Source organism: Cylas formicarius, unplaced genomic scaffold, assembly GCF_029955315.1.
Source record: "Cylas formicarius isolate icCylForm1 unplaced genomic scaffold, icCylForm1.1 PGA_scaffold_3__17_contigs__length_32017465, whole genome shotgun sequence".
Lineage (NCBI taxonomy): Eukaryota > Metazoa > Arthropoda > Insecta > Coleoptera > Brentidae > Cylas > Cylas formicarius.
In genome coordinates this window covers 20,532,972-20,543,031 of record NW_026844326.1, presented here as the reverse complement: position 1 = coordinate 20,543,031, position 10,060 = coordinate 20,532,972, and the positions used below count along the sequence as shown (strand labels likewise).

At 34.4% G+C, this 10,060-nt stretch overlaps 2 protein-coding genes across 2 annotated transcripts; both read right to left on the bottom strand.

Moving 5' to 3' along the window:
• Window positions 1-221: 221 nt before the first annotated feature.
• On the bottom strand, window positions 222-4,175 carry LOC132699700 (kynurenine formamidase-like). Its single transcript, XM_060666549.1, has 5 exons — window positions 3,970-4,175; window positions 3,723-3,844; window positions 1,232-1,441; window positions 427-600; window positions 222-371 (listed from the first exon to the last, which is right to left on the bottom strand). Exons 1-5 carry the CDS (start codon window positions 4,143-4,145, stop codon window positions 277-279), a joined length of 777 nt encoding a protein of 258 aa, XP_060522532.1. The 5' UTR covers window positions 4,146-4,175; the 3' UTR covers window positions 222-276.
• A 928-nt stretch (window positions 4,176-5,103) lies between these two features.
• On the bottom strand, window positions 5,104-9,688 carry LOC132699804 (glutaminyl-peptide cyclotransferase). Its single transcript, XM_060666701.1, has 6 exons — window positions 9,483-9,688; window positions 8,920-9,250; window positions 7,010-7,337; window positions 6,188-6,321; window positions 5,988-6,129; window positions 5,104-5,380 (listed from the first exon to the last, which is right to left on the bottom strand). The coding sequence occupies exons 1-6, from the start codon at window positions 9,564-9,566 to the stop codon at window positions 5,332-5,334; spliced, it is 1,068 nt and encodes a 355-aa protein (XP_060522684.1). The 5' UTR covers window positions 9,567-9,688; the 3' UTR covers window positions 5,104-5,331.
• Between the last annotated feature and the right edge of the window lie 372 nt (window positions 9,689-10,060).

The window sequence follows — 10,060 nt, the reverse complement described above, 5'->3', positions numbered from 1 at the left end:
CAAAAATATAGACTTTCTAGACCACTCAAAGCGATACTGATTGAGACTCTGTATAACGAATATGACGTCTAGTTACATTTCATTGCAGAGCAAATCTGGCAACGCAGCGACGTTCCAGTATTTATATGCGTCGGATAAAAATGAAACACGACAATCCACTAAGGGACTGCATATTTTCTTCCAATGCGAAATAAAAATGCTTGGTTCCTATTTAGGTCGATTTCAAATGCTTTATTTGCTGTCCAATTCGCTCTTAAAATTTCATCAGGAAGGTCGTCAAAGAACCGAATTAACAATCGCGAAAATCCTCACTGGAGCTCCCGTACCATCCGCGATTTTCATTGGTGCGACGATTATAGTGAAATTTTTAGCTGAAATTCGCGGATAAAACGAAATAATCGACATAATGGCCATTATTATAAATACCCGGCAATTTTTTTGTCAAATTCACATTCTCCAAGTTGAAAATTTGCTCCTTCGCTAAAATCCTGTGGACCATCATCGTCGTGCTGTTCCCTGGATCGACGCTGGGCGCATCTAGACCAATCCCGTAGAACTTACCAGAAGAAGCTATCCATCTCGCCGCCTCATCGGACAGTCCTTAAAATGGTACTTATTTTTTTATTTTAAAATAAAAAGAAAATAAAGAAATTCTAAAAATCAAACGGCGAATTTCCTATACTTACCTAACCTCAAAATTTGTGTGATCCAAAAAATATATATATTTATCGCCGACAAAATGGTTAATGGTTAATGGTAATATTAAAAAACGATGTTTCGATTACATTAAAATTAAATAAAATTACAGCAACAATTATGGAATCCTTTTTATAAAACTTCGGGATTCCTCCTGCGTCGGTTTTTGTTGACTCGAACTTGCTAACGTTTCGCCAATCATCAGAGCTTGACTGAAACTGAAGAAGCCAACAGGACGATTGGTGAAACGTTAGTTGGTTCGAGTAAACAAAAACCGACGTGGAAGTTTCTTTGAAAAAAAAATCAATTATGAAACATTGGCTATTAAAAATTCTGAGCCAGTCGCCCACCTGGAACCCTTTTATATCAAATTGCTCAATAGGAAAGCTAAAATTTTGAAGGTGACGTTTCGCTCAAACCAAACCGAAAACATTTCTAGGCGAAAGATAATATCGAAATACTTGAAAAATTGAAATCGGCTCTTCCTGATAGAGTCTTAAGGAACGATTTGTGTGAATCGACCCTTTATGCATACCTGGAGTATTAAAAGTTTGTCGGTCGTCCGATTCCAGATATTTGAAAGCGTTTTCCCGCCAATATTTGGCTCGACCGAAGTCTACAAGTAGAATGGAACCTGGCTCAAACGGTCCGTTGACGCTTTCCCAATTTTCCAGGTGCGACACTTCAAGTTTTTTCAATTCTTTTCCCGAATGCTCAGATTCGTCGGCTAAGTCTATGGTCGTACCTAATTTTCAACAGTTTTGGCAGTTAGAAGATAAAGTGAGACAAATCCGAAACAAATTTATGATAAATAGATCCGATGTGCATTGCTATTGTAATTTGCTCCATTTAATTTAATGTGAGGTTCGTGAAAGATATTCTACATTTCTTTGTTTTTCATTTAATATTGTCCGATTATTTCTCAAATTTTTGTCCACTGGGATTACTAAGAAGGCGTAAAGCTCATCTACCATTTTAAGTTGGCCTAAAATTTAAGCTGCGCTATACTAGTTTGAGATATGTATGATTGTGAAAGAAACCTGCAATGGAAAAAACATTGCTGAATATATAAAATATACTTCAACAATTTCAACATTCAATTCAAACATTAGTCAAAGAAATTTTTGATCCAAAGAGCTTCACTTATTACTTGTTTTTATCAATTTTTAACAAGTTAATTTAAATTGAAATTGAAATTTGGTGAAAATAACATTGGTCTAGGTCCAGCTTCATTGTGTAGGCTCAGTCTCAGACCAAATACAGGGCTAAACTGCACAGTTTTTTTGTGATTTTTAAAAAAAATTATATGTAACAAGTTAACGAAATCAAAACTGAAGTTATAAAGTGCAACATAAGTGTGGTTAAATTCAAAAGGTATTGAAATTGAAAAACGAATTTAAATTTTGGTAAAAATAACATTGGTCTAGATCCAGATTCATTGTGTAGGTTTCTTACGTTGCAGAGTTTTTGTACATCTGACATTCAAGTGAACATGTCTGTTTATAACTAAACCTGAGTAAGACACGTCAAGTGGACCCGCTTGATAATAAAAAATTAATCTATACATATTTTTTATAAATACTTATGATGGAAAATTGATCCCCGCAAATGATTTTTTAAAATTTTGATTTTAACATTTTGTTTTATAATGAAAATTTTAAGCATTTCTTAGTAAAAAAATCATGTTTTTTTTTATCGGTCACATGCATTACACATTTAGGTTTAATATTTCGGAAGAAAATTTCACTCCTCGTCATTACTTTAAACAAAATGAATTTTTTTATGACAACGCGCCGGGCGCCGAGCGCTGTGGAAGCACAGCGCTGCCGAGCGTCTCGAACTGCATTGAAGGATTTATCAGTGATAATTTAAAATAATAATATTGCAAAATATTATTATAAAACAAATTTTATTATTATTTATGTTATTTTATTATTAATAAAATTTTATTTTTTTAACAAAAAAATGTTAAAATCAAAAATTAAAAAAAATCGTTTTGGGGATCAATTTTCCATCATAAGTACTGATAAATATATATATATATATATATATATATATATATATATATATATATATATATATATATATATATATATATATATATATATATATATATATTCTCACGTATTGATTCACGGATGGAAAAATGTGATGACACTATATTCCGGGATATCATCCGTTCGCTCGTTGAACTCCGACTGGAATCCTGCATCCGACTGGAATCCTGCAAATCTTGCATCCGACTGGAATCCTGCAGACGTTTCGCCAAAATCTCACTTGGCATCTTCAATGCTCGCGCTCCGTGTTCGAAGTGTTTTCGGAGCGCGAGCATTGAAGATGCCAAGTGAGATTTTGGCGAAACGTCTGCAGGATTCCAGTCGGATGCAAGATTTGCAGGATTCCAGTCGGATGCAGGATTCCAGTCGGAGTTCAACGAGCGAACGGATGATATCCCGGAATATAGTGTCATCATATATATATATATATATATATATATATATATATATATATATATATATATATATATATATATATATATATATATATATATATATATATATATATATATATATATATATATATATATATATATATATACATACTTTAAATTTTTATAATCAAGTGGTAAATGGGGGGTCCACTTAACGTGATCTTACTCAACTGCCTTTGGAGAAACTCTGATGTACTAAAATTTTGTTGCCGACTTCGTTCGATTCATGAAGAAGTAGGGCATAGTACATAGTACAATCACATAGTGTGGAGTGGTAAATGGTAGCAGAAAGAATGCCAAAGGTCACCATCACCCCGTACCTCGGACAAGATAAGATATCTCAAGATATAAGTTACAGATTTTTACTCCGGTAACCAAAGAATTTGGATTGAGTTTTGGTTAGACAGCAGCAACAGGGTGTCACAACATACAGAATTATTTGTTTCCCGAGTTAGAACTCTGTATTCTATATCTGCGACGGGCCATAGAGTGATTAGTGAACTTAAGGACGAGCAAAAAAGTTGTTTAAACAAACCTTTACCGACCAATCTGTCAACAGGTATTTCTGCAACTTTCCAACCTTCTTTATTGAAATGGTACGGGGCGTCTAAGTGAGTACCGCCATGTTCACCCGTGCAAAACTCTTTCATTGCATACCTGGGAAAAAATTAGTCGTACCACAAGTCAGATCTTTGCTGACACGGGTTGAAAACAAAACGACCTTGTGACCTTCAGTTTTTTGCAGCTCGAAAATGATTACAGATGAAAAACTAAGTCCTTACCAAAATCCTCTCTCTTCTCCCTCGGTCACCTTAGTGAAACTAAATCTAGCCACGCCTGGCCAATAAAGCGTGTTGGCATCATATTCCCAGGTAAGATCGATCACTTTCGAATACGAGAAGGCATCACCGAGCAATAGTAATTGGAAAAATAAACAGGACGAATGCGCTGAACGCATTCTTCTTGGCCGTTAATTTTATTAACAATTATTATCAAATTGTATTGCTTAGTTTTGGGATGTTAATATCAAATCGACCCCTGATCCCCGAATTTTAGCGCTGTTGCCGTCATAACCAAAATATACGCTGAACACACACATTTGCGATTGGAGAATTTATTGCGAAGTGATTTTCAATTACTAAATAGACAATTATGTTTTTCTACTCTCGCCTGTAAAATACCTGTGCGGAAAGCGTCACTTTACCACGGGTCCGACCCACTTCGGACATTTCCGGGATTTTACCGCACGGGTTTGAGAGTAATCGGATGTTTTCGGATATATTTCCCACGCTTTGAATTTTGACGTTTGTCAATTCTGACAGTCATGTCAGTGAATGTATTCGTGTTTTGTGAAAATGTACCCAAAAACTAACGGTCGTAGAAAAAGTATAGTATACAACACGTTCGGCAAACTTTTTAACTCACTCGTATATTAAAAACTCGCTCCTCTGCGCTCCGCTCGTGTCAAATAAACTCATGAGTCAAATACCGTTTACCGCACTTATTACATAATATACTATTTTACTCTTTCAGAATTAAACAATTGACGGTATTAGAAACTCCTGTTTTAAAAATTTATCTTTCCGACTTTTATTTTTGTGGTTATTATAAAAATGTAATTGAAAAATAAATTAAATAACCTTGAATTTTTTTTTTAATATGATTTTGATTCACTGATCTTTAAGCAAAATCAAAAATTTTCATTTTAACAATATAAAGGGTAATTCAAAATGGATCCGCACCATTTTGCTCCCGTAAACTACAAAAATTGATGTTTTTCATTTAATTTTTTTTTTCTAGAATTATTTTTAAACTTTTGTTCTGATGGCGAAATTTCTCTATATAAACAACATTTTTTTACAAAAAACGTACCAATTTGAAGCCGAGAGAATATTCCGTTGAAATAAAAAACTGTCTTTGGGAAAACTAAATATATATATAACATAACAATAATTTCGAAACAGGAAAATTTTATACCGAACAATGTCTTCAATAAAAACAACAACATTTTAGGAGTGTTGTGACTTTTTAAACGCACGTCACTTAAGTACAGCCAAGTCATAAGACAAACAAACAAAAATTTTTAACATACACTTACACAATAAAAAATCCTAGGGTCCCTAGTCCAACTCTATAATTCATTACTACAACTCTTTGTCTGGAATGTTTTCTTCTGAGGTATCCGATAGGTAACTAAATTAAATAATTAAAATCGTTAAAATAATATTCAGATAGTAAAATATGAGTATACATTTTTGTTCTGCGGCCCTTACTGAGTATCTCGTACGTCATTGAAGAATTTATTATCCCACAATAATAACAATTCCCTGCTTAGTCATTGCCGTTTGAAAAACTGGCAGCATTTTTAAGTTTAATTGACAGTATTATCATTGCAATGATAGAGAGCATAAGTTTGATCCAAATAACCTGCACATTAACGAGACAAGAAGGGTCACAAGCCTTCAAACTAGCCTTCATACCTTATTGTTCTTTAGGAGGCAGAAGTTTTTAATTAAAAATTACAACATACGCGGTTTTGGTTGGTTTTGGTTACTTTTGTAAAAAAAATAAAAAACGAATGAATTATCAATACTTAGTTCAGACACGCAAGATGGCGGCGCTGTAACTAAGTCATGTTGGCAACATTTATTCAACTGAAATTGGTAGAAATGGAGAGTGACACTTATGGTCCCGTTTATGTTTCGTATCGAAATCGTACAAACCGCAAGAGATCTCAAAATGGTATCGCGAAAAATACTTTAGGGCAAAATTCAAATAAAAAAATCATTAGCCTACTAACATATGAAGATATTCGACGACGAATATTCTCAATACTTTGTTAATATTTTCCACCGTGTCGAGATCGATCAGGTCCCTGTCGTCTCTTGGAGTGTGCCATTCCGGAGGGAACGGTGTGGCGATCAAGTGGACCACCGGGACGTCTGGAAAAAACACTGGATTAGGCGAAAACGAACCGCACGGTCGCAATCGCGCGCTCACTTCTTCGCAAGAACGGAATGTGATCGTCTTCGATATAACTTTGCTGTAACTGTTTCACGAAGTGCCTGTACCTCTGCGGCTTTGACAGACCCAAGCTGCTTAGACGATCTTCCGCCTCTGCCATTCTTAAATACCTAAAAAGTGAAAATACGCTACATGGTTCTCCGAGAAGGGTGTTGTTGATAGTAAACAACTCTAAAGGGATCTAAAGAAAAAAAAATAAGAAAAAACTGACCTGTGTGTTTTACTGGCCTTAACGCGTTTAAGAAACAAAATATGATCCCTTGTACTTACATCAACGTGTTAAGTTTTAAAAATTTAGAATTAACGTAAAAAACCACATAATAATTATAGTTACGGTAATAATCAAAAAATTATCCTCCTCCGGGTAATTAGAGGTTTCTAGCAGTCAAATTATCAAACGTATATTTTAAACCACTAAACCACTAATATGCAAAGAATAACCCAACAAGCATATTTAATTTTCATTAATATAGATATATTAATAGCAACACCTCTAGTACGTCAAACTGGCATCATTGCTTTCTATCCCTAACCTCAGACATAACAATTTTGACCACGTGCTTTTCGTGATATATTTTATTCGCGGTTTTGTAATCATTAAGATCTACAAGAGAAATGATTTGTGACTTTTTTAACGCGGCAAGTCTATAGACTATGCGGCACTACTACACTAACCGAATTTGACCAATCCACACTGTGCACAATTAATATAAGCCTTTATTTATGTTTAATGATGATTTTTAGGATCTCTATAACAACCTAACGTCATAGATGAAAACCCCATATACTACTACTAACCACTTCGAAGTATCGGGAAAGTAACTATAGAAGGTGGTGTCTCGGTGACCAATCAAATCGAGCAGCACGAATAGGTCTATCCTTTGCAAATCTGTTACTGATTCGGCGGTACTTCTGGTCAGTCGTCTGTTTTCATGGTATTTCGCGGCCAAGTGCCTAGCACCATAGATGGAATCCTTTGGACTCCAATTCTTAAAGGCTTCCTCGCCGTCCAAGAAGATCAGCTTGAGGCTGAGGTCTATGTTATCTCGGTGTTTCCGGAACTCATCATTAAGCACCTTGGCCAGATTCAACATCATAGCGCATGGTACCGCCGAGTCGATGGCTCCTAAAAATGTCCACGAGTTGGACTAGAAGCGCGCTGGACAGTTTTTGTAAACCGGCAGACATGTTGCATCCTGAACGAACCCATAACTTTGAGTGTTGGTGCATTGCATTACATTTTAGACCGTTAAAACCTGTCGGTGATATGCTCGTTTTTATAATCACATAGTTTGTATTGTAACAGGTTTTCTATTATTAATTTTCGCAATTATAATAATATAAATAATATAAACAAACGCTATAGTTACTAGCTATCTGAGTGAGCCATGGAAGAACCAAATTACAAATAGCTCAACTTGTTTTTTTTTTTAATGAAGAAATCTTGCAGTCAATTGATCTCATGAAAATGTCAATATTCATACGAATCAGTATCATCAAAATTATGAATACAATTCATTTACACTTTATGGGCGAGGGTACAAAGTTTTATCAAGAATATACGAAGCATTTGCGAAATTATGGAAAACTAATATTATCGCTTTAATGCCGCTAATTCTAATAAATTAAACGTAAAAGCTATAGACGTTTATTTGCCACTGAAAAATGATTAAATTGGCAGTATCGCGAAAAGTAAAAGTATTCCGAATAGATAACAAAATACAAACTTGTGTTGGATATGTTTTCACTTGAAAAATAAAAGTGTTTCTTGATTTTTATTTCGTATTCTTTTAAGAACGTGAATGTTCTTCCGTGTAGAAACAATTATTTGAAGGACTGAATTACTTTCTAAATACCTTTGATATACAATAAGATTTCTTCAGTAACACTTAAGTTAAAACTTTTTGATTTCACGTCTCTATTAAATGCCTAAAATAACTCCAACTTGCTCTATTTGGATCTATGTTCATAAAGAAAAGGGAAAACAATAGCAACAAACTAATTTTGGTGAATTTTAATCTTAAAAATAAATGCTCTGTAAACCATAAATTTAAGTATTTAAGTTTCTGAAAACTGTTATTTCGCAAACAACAACAGGTACACAATAAAATATGGATTACTAATTTTTTACAGGATCTGTTTAGAAAGACGTGGCTTCTTTATTAACCACAATGGTGGGGTAAACATTACAAAGACTTGTTAACTTTAAATCGTTACAAGACCTACGCAAATCAAGCAGATAATTTAATTATTTGGGCGTTTGCAAAAGAATCATCGACCATACCAAGGTCGCATATTTAATGCACCAACAATAATTCTTAGCACGGAGATATTGCAAATACCAAACAAATAATATACTGCATATTGTTGAATAATTTAAACAGAGCCAAATACTTTTCCAAACATGTTTTTTCAGAGGACTTTTAGTAGACATATTGCAGGCATAAGATTCAGTATTTATTTGGGAATATGCTGATGTGTGTGCTTTTATATGTATATAGCAAATATTGCATTTGTATTTTTAACCTGTTGACATTTTTCGACAATTCTTAAAGTTGGAAAATATTTTCAAGTAGTTTCGATGTATATGAGATTTTAAATTGATAAAGCGGTGCCTTCAACTAACCAATCTATTTTCTATGGCGCATCCTTGGACTATGGTTACTTTTGGATCCATTAACACCGCAAAACCTACCGTTTTAACTTACCAACGAAAATGTCATTCGCGAAATACTTGCTGTCATAATGACAGGCCAGCACTAGATATCTATCGGCGTTTGGGTTAATGCTGGCGACGATGTTTTTGAAAGTTAGCGCCCCAAATATAGGCGTGTCGGTACGGAATTCGTCGACTTCCACAGCCCAGTCAAGTTTCTCCAATTCGGTTTTGATATAGTTGAACACTTTTTCGTGGTTGGCGGTTCCGACTACCCTGGGAATGAGTATATTGTCGAGTACTTCGTCCGTATATCGCGTATCCGCGAGACCGGCGAGGTATTGAATTTCCGCATTGGACAGTTGCTGGTGTAAATGGTTCGTCTAAAAAAGTGTAAAAAGAAATATATTATTAATTTCCTAATCCTTCCTTACAAACATCCGTGCCTCTGGTCTGTGGATAATTGAAAAATGATTTTTTTTCAAAAAAATTTTTTACCGAGAAGCAGGCAAACTATAATATTCCAAAAAATTAAATATATAATTCGCTATAGCTACCAAAAATTCACAACCACACAACAATACCAAAGATAATTTATTTATATGAGCATATAACCTGCAATTTTCTTAGTTGCCCATTCGCTGCGTTGGTTACACTGAAAACGGAAGCAACAAAAATGGTCCGTATCAAAACTAACATGTTTTACTCATAGGAATTAGAAAAAAAAGTCCCAAAAAAATAACCCTTCGCGACCCATTCACGTCCCTTCGGAAAGAACAGTTTTTAGCAACTGCTGTTTTTTACATTTTCTCAATACGACCCCTCTCTGAATATGTGAGTTATACGTGTTGTCTTTTTTTATCATTTGCTTATCAACAAGGAACGCCAATGAAATCTGGTCCACCGAATGACGTCATCCACGGAATTCCCTGTCTTTTTCTTGCATTAGGAGTTTGTAACAGGTCCGCACTAGATGAATTTTCGTTGCAAGGTAAGGTTCTTCAATAAGATTTTATTACAAGGATTCTATCGATTGATTAAATTGTCATTGCAAATCATGTTGCTGAACTTTATTAAAACAATATATTGTAATATTAGTGTTGTTGTTAAATTATACAACATCAAATTATATATTATCTTCCACAGAGCTTATTAATCACTGTAATAAAATGACAGCAGCTAAAAATTCCAAA